Source organism: Anabas testudineus, chromosome 9, assembly GCF_900324465.2.
Source record: "Anabas testudineus chromosome 9, fAnaTes1.2, whole genome shotgun sequence".
NCBI lineage: Eukaryota > Metazoa > Chordata > Actinopteri > Anabantiformes > Anabantidae > Anabas > Anabas testudineus.
This window is the reverse complement of record NC_046618.1, coordinates 4,791,698-4,805,452: the sequence shown is the minus strand read 5'-3', so window position 1 is coordinate 4,805,452 and position 13,755 is coordinate 4,791,698. Positions and strand designations below refer to the sequence as shown.

Genomic DNA, 13,755 nt, shown 5'->3' with positions numbered 1-13,755 from the left:
TTAAAGAAAGGGAACAGTGCAGCCTTTGATCTGTGCTGCTGTCTGTGGTGAAGATGCACAGGCCTCAGCCCTGCGATGGCACCACAGTCCTCACCCAAGTATTGCTTCAGCCGCCCTCCAACCACTTTCATCCCCCAGGCCCCCAGCCCTGTCTAGGCACAATGGACTTAGGGTGCTATAGCGACAGAAGATCTATCCTTCCACTGGCAGGGTCCGGGAGCCTGTGTACCCTCGTAAATCACCTGCTTAACAATGAGCCTTAGTTTACCCCCTCCCTTCTTTTATCTTTCTCTGTCTTCTTCCCTCGCTGTGCCATCAAGAACCTTCTCGCCTCCCATAAACACCCTAATTAGCTTGGTGTGAAAGTGCCTTCTTTGTTTATTTTTCTATACCACACCATTCTCGTGGCACACCTACACCTCTTTCCTCTCTGAGTTTAATGGAACAGCCTGGAGGAAAGTCACATTTTCAATTTTAATAATGCTGCTTATTTTCCGTGTTTCCATATGGGGCACCCAGTTATGTCTCACCACTGTTTAAAGGTTCCTCACTCTATTGGATATAAATTTTATTACCAATATATTAAGATAATATTTAGCACGTGTAAATGAGACAAGGAGAACAGCATAATGGAGTTCAGGTTGAAGATCCAATTCTTCCCTACAGCACTCTGACATCTGAAGCGGTAGTTCCCAAAGGTTCCCTATCAGCAAGATGCCACAGATTTGTTCATTTACTTTGGTTTTAGCCAGGATAGCTGCATGGCTTTAGGTAAGGCAATGTCAATCCTCCTTGGTCCTGACTAAAGGAGAGGGTGGATGGATTGTTATGAAATTTCACATTATAAATTTGACATTTTACCAGTATAAAAGGACGTCATTGTTTAAAAAGTTTGGGAATGACTTGTTTTCAGGGTTTTAAAGGCAAACCAGTCCATTTAGAATAATAATAACTAATAATAATAAATACATTTATCATGTCTCTGTTCAGTGCAGAGGCTGATATGGAGGAACAGGAATTTTTACTTAAGGCATATTCTTCTTGTTCAGATGGGCACGAAGAGAGAGATTTGAAGGTGAGGTAGTGGAAAAGTCTTTTGTACTGTGGGCTATTTATATCCCCCTGGGCCGGCTCAAACCTTCATCCTTCAAATCAACCTTAACGTTGGTGGACTTAATGCCTGTGCCATTTGATCACAATCCATTAAACCATTATGCTCTCTAAAAGCACTAAGAGGGGTATCTGAAAACTGCTCCCATTTCCTTTACCACACACCATCTCTGTGTGCTTGCATAGATGGACACGCTAATCTGAAAGTTTGTGGAGAGCAAATAAGTCTGCATTTGTGCTTAAAGATGACCATCACAGTCTCAACAGACTATTGGGCTTGGACATTAAATTCAGAGACTAACTAGCCCATGTGTTTAAAATAAAGCTCCTCTCCTTCACAAGACCCCAGTGCCACCTGAGGAATGTGACCTCACCCTTCCCAGTGTCCAGCAGGACAACCAAACAAGGACCAGCACTGACCCCCTTCAACTTTAAAAACTAAATTGAAAACAGTCTTTCAGCTTAGTAGTAAGACTAGGGGTGTTCTTCAAAGCCTTGATTTAATTATTCTCATGAGTTTAACATACTGGGGTGACATTTTTACAACATGACTTACAAGCATGTAAATAGTCATGAAATGAAGAACAGAAGCAGCACTGAGCCTTGTTTTGGGAGGTTTGCAGGAGTACATTTGTCCTTATTGAACAGGACATTCCTTAAGACTAGGAACACCTTAATGGCCCCAGCCCCAGTGTGTTCTTTAATAAAGATCTCTACAATGTCAGTATCAGGTCTATTGCAACAGATTAAAGAGTTTCAGGCCGGGTCTCCACAGAACAAACTCTGTCTCTCACATTATTGCTACCCAGCAAATAAAGGCAATCACTGGCACTGGGATCTAATGGACATTTGTGAAAATTGTTAGGATACCAGAGATAAATTCACAATTCCTGGAAAGTGGCTCAAACTGTGCAATTGAAAACAAAAATGAACAACACAACTCAAAAGGAAGTCCCCCACAGACTCACAAACTAAACAGCAGATGAAACACAGGAAGGGCAGCCTTAACTCTCAGCTGCGTCATATAGCCCAAGATCTCTGTTTAGAGCTAGCAGAAGAAAACCTCTGGGCCTTTTCTAGCAAATGTAAATCAGCACTCCTCTACGTGTGTGCATGCAATAATAGAGTGATAATAAACAGATGGACTGCATATTGTAACATTAGTCTACAGATAGTATACCACCAGATCATGACAATAAAGTCAGAACACACATTTAGTTGTTGATTTTGCACTCTGGCTGGCTGATTGACTACATAGTATGAGCTCTCCTCACAGCGAGACACTACGCAGCTAGACAGACTGCGAAAATACTGGACATCACAGAGTCTGGAAGTTGCAAATCTTTGCTACAGGAGGGCACATAGTGCAGAACTAACAAACTGTAGACTCAAGTTCGATTCTAGAGTCCCGTGTGAGGTTAAATTTAACCAGGAAAAGCACTTTGGTTAGGGTTAGAGGAAGATCATGTTTTTTCCTTTAAATTTTAATACTGATTTTGTGTGTGAAGTGACTGTTAGATTTTTCTCTTTTAAACCAGCCCACGATCTATTCCTGACCTTAACCCAGAACTGTAAGTGCCTGAACCCAAACACAGAATGCATTAATAATAACAGAATAACAAATCTGGATGTTGTACTGCAAGATGCAGAAAAGAAAACTGGATGAATGTCGTAGATCATTGTAGATATGTTTGCAGACAAAAATACATTATCTGTGTACGTTTAACTGATGTTAGGTATCAATGTATTTGAGAAATAAGTATTTTCATTTACATGAATTGTGCTTGTAGAAAACATAATTGGGTTGCAATTATATTCACCACAAAGTCTTATTTGTGATATGTTAATTTTAGGAGACTGGGTTACTCATGCTGAAACCAGGCTGTGGGCCCCTCTGTGTATGTTGGCATACTTGAAAAGGGTGAAGTGGAAAGAGGTTGGGTTTGGTATGTGAGTTGTCTTACAAAAAGTGTTTGAGAGTGATTTTCATTGTAGTAGAGCAGGGATGTGTGAAAAATCACATTGATGATTCTGTGCCAAGCACAAATACAGATTCCACATATGGAAAAAAAATTCGCCTTTTCAGTAGAGCTTCATCACTTTTATGTATACATTTCCAAAGAAGTGACACAAGTGAGCAAATGCTGAAGAAGCTGATTGAAACCTGACAAGAAGCCAATGCTCACGAACCAACATGTACAAATATATTGAGGCATATGAGAAATGGAATTGTATCTCTATTGACAAGATATATATATATTGTCATTATGCCAACAAGACACCTTAAAGAAGTAAGTAGGGTTTCTCATCATTCAATATCTTTTTTTTTTCATAAAACCTGAAAATGGGAGAGGGAAGAATTTTTTTTTTTCCAAAAGTTTATTACATACGGCAAGTCAGCCTCAAACTGTTGTGATTTGTTCCCAATTCCACATGACAAGATGGAAAACTAGGAGAGGTCTAATCTTGTTATCCTTGTACGACAAATCTTGCTGTGCAGTTACAGTATTTCAACATAAAAACAGAAAATAGGACTTTTTGATCTCAAGTGATGTCATTTAAACAGAGCCTATTTCCCTAAATGAAGGCAAAATTGCCTTTTCAAAACCCCCAGTAGATTGGACTCTAATCCTCTGCATCGCTGAGTAGCTATTTTTCAAGGGGAAAATAAAACATGAGTAGTAGTAGAAGTCATTAGATAAGGATGTTTTTTGCAAGCTATGCCATTGTTATAATAAACTGCAGTCTGCCAGTAGCAGAGCAGATCATCTTAGCGCTGTTGAATCTCTCACACACATTATTTTTGTCATCAGGCCTCTATAATGTGCAGTGAACTTAAAATAGCACCAGTCATTGTTATCTTTAAAAATCACTTTATATGCATTTTATTAAAAAGCTTTGTTTTCACTGAGAACTTTTTTGTAGTTTATAGGTGGTGTTTTTGTGTCTTCAGTCTACTTTCTGTATCTGCCTCCACTCTAGTCTTTCCTTACCAGTGAAAATCTGGATGTTAGCAGATGCAACTTCCTTGCGTATTGTGTCTCGCTGTCAAAGTTCACCTTGTAACCTTTCTACCTCCTGTTTCACACCACACCATACATCCTTACAGAGTAAAGCTGACTTCAGGAGCTTTGATTACAGCTTCTGGAATATTCTTCATTTATTTTGCAAGGCCCAGACATGGGTTGGCTAGACTCTAGAGAACAGACCTCTAGTCTGACAGTAGCTGTAGGTATTTCTGGAAACAGTATCACCAGCCTGAGATGTATATCACATTCAAGGCATTACTTAATAAACTTAACCAAATAAATTCTTAGAAATGAATGCTCATTGATAACCCCATACAGGAGTTTGGTGTTGGTTGTTGGCTTGATCTCCAGCTTAAGTTGAGATCTAAACTATTTGCTGTATTTCCATTACATTTTGCAGAGGTAGTCATGTTTACCAGATAAAGAATCCTACATAACATTATTATACACTGAGTTTTACTGAGGAATATGGTACAAAATAAGATAAATGATATTTAAAGATAATAAATAGCAAATATTAACATGCTGAAATGCTAACCCAAAAAGGTAAACATGAAAACACTATATGTATGCATGTTAGCATCCAATGGACAGGCCAAACATGCAGATTGAGAGCGAAAATAAAGAGCAATGATCTCCGATGAGTAATTCATCCATGAGTATTCTTCATGGATTTTTAAACAGGGTTATGAAACTCACTCAATGCTTAAGTAGCTTAAATGGCTTAAATGGAATGTGATATTGCAAATCACATAAGAGAAAGAAATGCACTGCAGCTGAAGTTATAAGACCTTCCTTTTTTCAAATACTTTTTGAAGGTAATGTTGGTGAATTGATGAATTCTTAATGGTATTGTTGAAAATAAATAGATCTTAAAAGTAATGGTGCATGGTGGGCCAGGTCTTTCATTAGGAACAATTCGAGCAGTAACATTTGGAGAGATGAAATAGCTCTGCCAACCCTGTGGAATGCAAAACCTCAGTCATTTCCTGTCCGTTTGGGATTTCTCTTTCTCCGTTTTTTTTTTTTTTAGTCCAGTCATCCTTCTTCTCTCTGCTGTCTCCTCAGACTTCTCTCAAAGTTGTCCTTCGTTAAGCTTCCGTCTACGTTATTAGATTAACATTCTTTCTCAGCCTTGGTCACAGTCATAGACATTTGAATGTAAATTCTTTCACGTGCGTCCCACCCCTCCCTTATATCAAGTGCAGCGAGAGGAACGGGACAAAGAGGCGGAGAAAAAGAGCTGTGTGTATGTGTGTGTAGGGTGTAAAAATTTGCAGAGTATGGGGTGCCTTTGCTTCAATAGGGGAAACTTTTGTTTTGTGTGTGAGCCCCTGCCCCCACTGCCTCTTTTCCCCCCGTCTCTCTCTGTCTATGCCAACAAGGGGGAGGTGGATGGCTTGACAGACAGACGCAGCTGGAGTGCATAGACGGAGCTGGTCCCACCCCACAAAGATGCCAGAGATAGAGTGAGCGACATAGAGCCAGTGAGAGAGAGAGAGAGAGAGAGAAAGAAGGATGAGAGAGAGACTGCTGCTATACTTCCAGTTTCTGCTGCCTGTCTGGGAACCCTCCTTTCTATTAACCCCCCCCCCCCCCCCCCCCCCCGCCTCTCAGCCCTGGACGTTTTTGTTCTCTTTCTGCCTAACTTTTTTGTTGAGTGTGTGTGCATGCATGCACACAGCTCTGTTCAGCTCCGTTCCAGTTCTTGGTTTCTTACAGAGCGGAGATTCCGCTGGGGCAGTGGCTCCATTTGCTCTCTATCTCTCTCCATTTCACACTGCACATACAACATATCTGCAAAGGAGAAATCAGGGACCCTGTTTTCAGCTGTTTCAAAACCAGCTTGAGGTTGCTATAATTACACTGGATGTGAGCTGATTTTACTTCCAAAATAAAAGTAGTAGGTTCGTCGCCCATCTGGGTTTAGTTGAGCTGAACACAGAGAGATGAACCCAGAGAGATGGGTGACAAACCAATGTGAGACACCACTTGATGCCAGATCAGTTTCAGTGCACCTAGTTTTTGCTAGTCTCTGAAACTTTACTGTAGGGAAGGACCACCATTCTTACAAATGATATTTCCTCATTTGATATTTTGATGATGGTGGTGGAGGCATATTGGTCCAAAATCCTCCATCTCATCTGATGACTGTAAAGGTCAGAATATACAGTATAATTCACATATTCATATACATACAATCATTCACACAATGACTCTGTGTATGAATGCATCTGATATTTTGTTACTCCACTAATGTATTCATGCTTTTCTATTCAAACTTTATAAACGCCTTTTATCCTGTTGCAGTGGGTGGAACAGTAGTGTAGGGGTTAGCACTATTACCTCACAGCTACAAAGAGCTGGGTTTGAATCCACTGGTTGGTTTGGTTCCTTTCTGTGTGGAGTTTACAGTTCTCACCATTCTCCGTGTACTCCAGCTTCCTCTCACAGTCCAAAGACATGCAGTTAGGTTTAGTTGGTGACTTTAAATTTCCCTTGTGAATGGTTGTCTGTATCTATATGTCAACCCTGTGATAGACTGGGGACCTTTCCAGGGTGTACCCCCGCCTCTTGAACAATATTGTATGTTTCACTCGGTGGTGCGACTGTACGATATTGGACAGATGCTTCTTCAGTCTATGAAAATATATTTTAATATATATATATATATATATATATATTCACATGTAATACGCTTTAATACATCTTTAACATGTCCCTTGTAGCACATGTCCCCCCCCCCCCCAACTCCACAGTAGACTTTACAATAGAGGGGTCAGTTTTACCTTCCAATATTATGCAATAAACTACTAAAATTCTAACAAAATAGTATGTTTCTGGTTGAGAAACATGCAACCATTAGTTTATAGTTGGCACAGTTAGTTTTTTTTTTTCTTTTTGTAAACGACCTGTCTTCTCCCAGCCTGCGCAACAGACGCGCTTTTATTGTGAAAGGCGCGGCAGCCCTGTTCCTGTGGTGCTGTCGCTCACTTGACGTGGCTGCGCTCAGCTGAGTAGAGGATGGCTGCCTGCGTCTGAGCTGCTGCCTCTGCGCTCACAGAGGGGAGACACTCAGCCAGACGACAGGAGGACAGGAGGGAAAGGAGAACTTTTCTGGAAGGGGGAAATAGTTGTCAGTGGCTTCCTCGGGATTTTTATTACTTTTTTCCGGGAACGAAAGGGGGGATTTTGGAGCATGCCTGCTGAAGTGAAACAGGTTAGTGTTGGTTTCTCATCGTCTGTTCAGCCTCCCACACTTCTCAGCCTCTCTTTTCTATCTACAAACATCACTATTTCTGCGCTTTATGCATCGTTTTTTCTATTACTCGAAAGCAAATACTCTTTATTTGTCAGTGTCCTTCAAGAAGACTTGAGTGTGTGTGTGTGTGTGTGTGTGTGTGTGTGAGGGCAATATGTTTGCAGATGTAACTGTGTAGTCCATGTGCATGTGCTGCTGATGGCATGTGTGTACAGTCTGCCTCATGACATCACACATAGTAAGAACTGTGTACTTTCTATTTAGTGACAATCTCATGCTGGAAATAGTCGTGACCATGAGATATGTGTAGTGGTAGCTCTCTCTCTCTTTCTGTGTGTGTGTGTGTGTGTGTGTGTGTGTCTGGGGCTGAGGGGGGGCTTGCCTTCCACTAAAGCAGTGCTGTGACTGATGAGTTGTCTGACACATTCATGGTCTTAAATGTGTCACTACCACCTATAGAGGACCTGGTGTGATTATGGGACAAGCAGTGAAGTATGGAAAGTTTGTCCCTGATCATTGCCTGCATAGAGAGTAAGGCTCTGACTGAGCCCAGGCCACGATTTATAGCCTGGATTGTAATGCCAATTGTGTGAGAGACATGGCATTAAACCCTTTTGTCTTTCACTTGCACAGATACCGCAGGAATGTGCTTTTGTTAGCTCTTGCAAGTGTGTTACTGTGTCTGTGTGGGTGTGTGTGTGTGTGTACTAGGGCATGATGTGCATACATTATTGGAAGTGTTCCCTGTGTTTGAAGCGCATCCACAGGCAGCCTACACCATCACGGCGCTCTTTTCCCCGCCGTGCTTGGCAGCGCTCAGATGCATAAGGAAGAAAGATAGAAATGCAGAAAGAAAGAAAGTGTAGGGAAAAAATGTGATTGAATAAGGTCAGCTTCTCCTCAGCATTGCTCTCCTCTGCTGGGCTGAGGGGGGTGGAGTTACAAAACCACTGTCTGGCAGACAAAAACATTCTGTCAGCTCTCCACGTTGCTCTGATAATAATACGTTTACAGTTCCCCCCGTGGATGAGTGCCACCCGATAACTACTCTAGTGTCTGCCAAAAAGAGAAGCCGTTCGCCTCACTTACACACTCATTCTTCTTTCCATCCCTTGGTTTTGAAGTACTCCAAGTGCCGATGGATCAAAAGCAGGCCAAAAGTCGCCTGCTGGAATCCTGACTTGAATTATGTGAAAGGGATCAAATTTATGTCAACAACCCGAGTGCATGTCCTCTCCAAATACATCCCAGAATGGGTTGTGGAGGTCCAGGGTGCCCTGCTGTGTCCGTGACCCCTGTTTGACTTAGATAACTGGAATACTTGGAGGCATGCCATAATCTTACTCTGACCATTTCAACTCATCTGGACATTCCACAGTTTGGAAGCACCTGCTTGAGCAGTGTGGTGGTGGGAGGGGGCCGTGTGTGCCAACCTTAAGACAAACATGGATCAATTTCAGTTTCCATGTTGTAGCCTAAAATACATTAAATGTAGATGAGAGCTTCCAGTAAATGAAGCCCACTGAAGAGTACAGCATAGGCTTCAATTAGCGGGGTAGCCTGTACCAGACCATGTCTGAGTTAAATATAAACTTTACACCACCACCACACCAGCAGGGCTGCGCCCAAATCCTCTGAATTCAGTTGCAGGGGCTGTAGCATCTTCTGATCATAAAAAAATAGAAGAGCAGATTTGTTGCAAAGGAGAAAGAAAAACATAATGAATAATCCAGTATTCATCATCTTGCCAAGGTCTATCAAGAAAACGACTTTACTTTTCCTCTGCAAGGTAGAAGGACCTGTCTGAATAAAAAAAGAATTCATCAGTGATTCAGCAAAAGACTGAAGGAGGACTTGTCTTCAGACTGCAGGCTACTGCCAGATTCCTGACAGCTAGTGGGGCTTTCAGCTGCAGCACCTGAAAGCCACCCCCCCATCCCGATGCCGTTGATGATTTCTTACAGGGGGGTGGATTGTGTATGATGGTCTGACTGTTCTTGCATATTTTGTTCTATTCCTTGCCTGGGGCTCCTCTTTTGTAACTGTAGACATCGTTGTGTAGATCAATATTTGAAGACATGTAGAGCATGAGAAGTGGCATTATTCAAGGAGTGGAGGTCATCCAAGAGTAGTGCCAATGACCGGAAACGAATGAGTCAATAGCCGTGGAGAGTGCATCAGAGCAAGGGGCATTGACTGTGGGGGCTGGGTGCAGGCTGGGAGCAGGGGGTCATGTGTTCTGTTGTGTTTTGAAGGCAAGAGGGCCTTGGAAGAGGTGTGATCATATGGTGTTATGCACATGGTGACTGGTGATACCAGATGGCCCTCCCATCACACAACCTGTCCATAATAGCCATACTCTCCATGTTTCCCATACCGTTCCCATGGCTGGTCTTATCGCATGACCTGTGACACAACATAGCCTGACATGTCACAGTATCTGCCACCTCGCCCACCATCCATCTGACGGTCACCAGCCTACTCCTTTCATTGGAAGTCTGTTTTTGGTTTACAGTAACTTGAACTGAATTCACATGTGAACAGCTGAAAGCATATATGTTCCTCCACATGGTAACTACCCCATCACCATCTAAATGGTCTACATGCAGCATGTAAGAGCTCAGTGAGTTTGCTAATAATTATTTTTATATTTTTTCTTGATATTACCTCTTATTTGTAATTCCTAATGGCAAATGTTTCTTTCAATGTTACCTTTCTATAACACCAATAATAATAGTTAATAGCCCCAGCATCTCAACTGTGCTGTTTTTTGTGTCACCTTGGAATCTGCAAACTTGTTGTTTTAGTGCATTTTATTAGACTAAGCAATGAATCAGTTCATGCAACTAATGATTATGTTCATAATGGATTATTGTTCTAATTATTGTCTACAATCAATTTACTAATTTTACAAAACTAATCAATGTATCAAGCATTCAGCTCTGTATTAATTAATCTTAAAATAATCATCAGGTTCCCTGACATGACTAATCGTGTCCCTACCTTGTACTGTATATGGTAAAGTGATAGTCATGTGTTATGCCTCTAAAATCGATACAGATACAGTCAGTACATTTATTTTTTGATTATCTGACATCTCCTGATGCGACGCTACACCAGACATCTGGTCTTCCAAGTGGGTTTAAAGAAACAGTAAGAAATATGTGAGAATGCTATTTGACGATTACACGATTACACGATGCTATACATAGAACAATGCATGTTCTAGATGTGTATTATAGGATCAGGTCTTTGGTGGGTTTCTGTGGAACATTAGGGATCTATGGCATTAGTCCTCGCCTGTGTCTGACCACTGGCAAGATCCATAATGCTCTCTCAGCTTTCATCATCACCCTGATAGAATAAAAAAAAAAAAGGTGAGTGGCAGTAAATTGGGAGACTTGAGGGGAGAACTGCTATGTTTGGAAACAGCACTGGGGAGAAGAAGCAGCACATTAATGAGGTGGCAGCTTATTATCTTGCTAGAGCTGTTTTTTTTTACTTATTCAGCTCTACAGTGTGCTTTCAAAATGGTACATACAGTATGAAGCCTCTGTGCTTGCATATTTGTCATACAAATCTTTTTTTCTCAGAGTTACATCATATGCAATTAAATTTCAGTAAGTTATTAATGACTCCTTGACTTGATCGTGAGTTTGTTTTTGTATTTTACCTGCTGCAAAAGAACGTAAAGCCTCCAAAGGTGAGGTGCAGACATGGTGTCAGCTCACTCTTCATTCAACACACAAATGCACCCACACTCACGCACTGGAGGCTACAGAGGAACATCGATTGGATCACCGGCTTATTTACTCAGTGTTTGTCTGCAGGCTACGGACAGGATAGCCCTGTTTATATGGGAGTAGGATTCATGGTTTCCCTGACTGTGTCCAATAAACACCTACCTCTCAGTGCTGCTAGAAGCCAGCAAAAAGAGCCATGTTTTCGATCGGGCAGATAAGAAAGCCGCTTGCCCCCGAGAAAGCACAAGAATCTCTGTCACAGTGTGAGAAAGGCTGACCAGAAAGCCGTGGAAGTAGAACTCATTACTCTTTAAATAAGTTGTGCTTGGGGTTACATCATGGATTTAATTATTACTGAGACAATATTTACATGATTATCTCATATCCTAATGGTACTAGGATTATATAATAGCAACAGTTTGGTTATTACACAACCGAACGCTCTAATTCAAGAGACATACAGTAAATTCTCCTCTTAGAATGCAATTATGATCAGGCAGGTCTAATTATTATTGATGCTGTAGTAAACATGATGAAAGAGAGCTACTGAACAGATTAGAAGCAGGTTTAAATTGGGATGGAAAAGGACTTCTTAATGTGCTGACATGTTGCTCTGCACTAGCTGAAAATTAGTTGTTTTTTCCATATACCCTATACTGTACTGTTTGTATGTGTTTGCATGTGTCACCACTCTAATTGGCTTTCCAGCAGGGACTGTGGTTAAAGTTGCAGATGTGACAGTTCTTTGGGCAGCATCATGGATAAATGAGGACCCTGGTGATCCATAAAACCTGTGATTAATGACACTATGGACTGCAAAGTCCCATTTTTCCCAGCAAGTGTACCAGAGATCAACAGCCATTATTGGGGGAATCTTAGGGGACACAGAATACTTCGTAACACTGGTGGTTGTTGCGTATAAGGGACGTCGCCATGTTTTTGTCAACAACAATGCAGTTATTACATTTTTGTGATAACTTAAAGAGCGGCTACAGGAATCCATCACGATTCAATATGGCCCATAAGATTAGTGGACTGATTAATAAACATATCTGCTATTTATCTTAAATGAAATAAGACCAAATAGTCTGTAAACACAGTACAGTGGGAGTTCTGTACTCTTATTCTGACTTTCTTTCTGCACTCTATGCTGGGAACATTGCTGCCACCCAGATCTGCAGTGGGATCTGATTTTAGGGCCTTTTCAAAAGAACTCGGGGGTTCTTTGACAGTTATGTATAGTTCATATAGGCTCCACCCCGTCCGTCCTGCAGCTGTGGACCTCTAGAGAGGCCCTTACAGGGAAGGTCAAAGTCCTCATAAAGCTTCCCTCAACCAGAAATGCAGGAACAAATGCCTCCCTACTTCTCTCTTTCTCTTTTTAACCCCCTCTAGTACCATCCACATTGTACTAAGCAGTACATTCAGCACAGTCGTGGGGGCTGGGAAAAGGAGGCGATGGCCTGGAGTCCTCTTGCGTGTTTAGTCTGGAACTTTCTTTGGAGGGATTAGCCCACTTCCTGCCTCTGGAAGCAGTCGGGATGCTGTGGAGAGCATCGATCCTCCATCATCATACCATCTGTCTCATGCTGCCTTTTGGGATTAATGATTCCCTCTGACAGCTCTTTAGTAAGGCTCTATCAGTGCCGGCTGACCATTCAGATTACACTGACATGTGGCCATGCGAGCAGCTTGCATGAGGCGCCCTCAGTTTCTTTATTTTAACTGCTGTAAGGAATTATCATAGTCTCTGAATATTGCAAGTCCAATTGATATTTGAAATGTTTTTTGATTGAAGCTAGTAACTGCCAATAATCAATTTTAAATTAAAAAAAAGAGAGTAATTATGAGGTGTGTAATGATTCCATCTGCCTGAACTGTGATACGAGACTGTGGACATTTGTGTCACGGTTTTGGCCTTGGTTTCAGCCTAAACAATTACTCAGTATAGCTACATGTTTCCCCAATCACATGACTAGAGGGATGAGGCCCACACCTGTGAATCAACAAGCTCTCTCTTTTTTTTTTTTTTTATACCATTTTTTATTTTTGACTAGTTTATATTTAATTCTTGTTATGTTTTTGTTTGTTTTCTTGCTCCTATCTGTCCCTTGAATTTAATAGACTGGTACGGTAGCTCCATGCTTTGCTTACTTTGAGCTCAGTTGCAAAGTCTCTATGGAGCTGAAAGCGAGGACCGGCCATTACTGACCTGCTGGCATGCACTGTCAAGGTCCTACACTTCATTAGAATGCTGCTTTAAACCTTGCAACATACAATAGCTGCTGTAACTGCTGATGGCTTTGATCCAGGGAGAAAAATAAAAGAGAATGATAGAGGAGGAAGGAGTGAGAGGGAAAGTCCAAACCACTGTAAGCTGACCAGCTATGGGGCCAGAGCAGCCCTTGCTACATGCGGCCTCTGTTGTAGCAGCCCAAGCGTCAGCACTCAAATCGACCTGCACACAAACATTATGCTAACCAGTGGCAAAAGTTCATCCAAACCAAGAACAGATCCTCCTAAAATGGGAAAGATAAACAAGTTCTTGGCATTCTCGGTGCTGTAGATTCTCCTTGCAGACAATGCTTTGTACAGTTCAATGGTTTCTACA

The 13,755-nt window shown here is 41.6% G+C and overlaps 1 protein-coding gene across 6 annotated transcripts in view; it reads left to right on the top strand.

Annotated features, from left to right (window-relative positions):
• Positions 1 to 13,755, top strand: part of arvcfb (ARVCF delta catenin family member b) — a 177,504-nt gene that overhangs the window by 75,346 nt on the left and 88,403 nt on the right. For 5 of the 6 annotated variants that reach the window (XM_026342934.2, XM_026342938.2, XM_026342935.2 and 2 more), the window contains exon 1: positions 7,154 to 7,359. The exons of the other annotated variant lie outside the window; for it this stretch is intronic. In XM_026342934.2, the coding sequence (XP_026198719.1) occupies positions 7,339 to 7,359 (21 nt within the window). In that variant the 5' untranslated portion in view covers positions 7,154 to 7,338. Of the gene's footprint in view, positions 1 to 7,153; positions 7,360 to 13,755 lie in introns of those variants that run through there. 6 annotated transcript variants of the gene reach the window in all.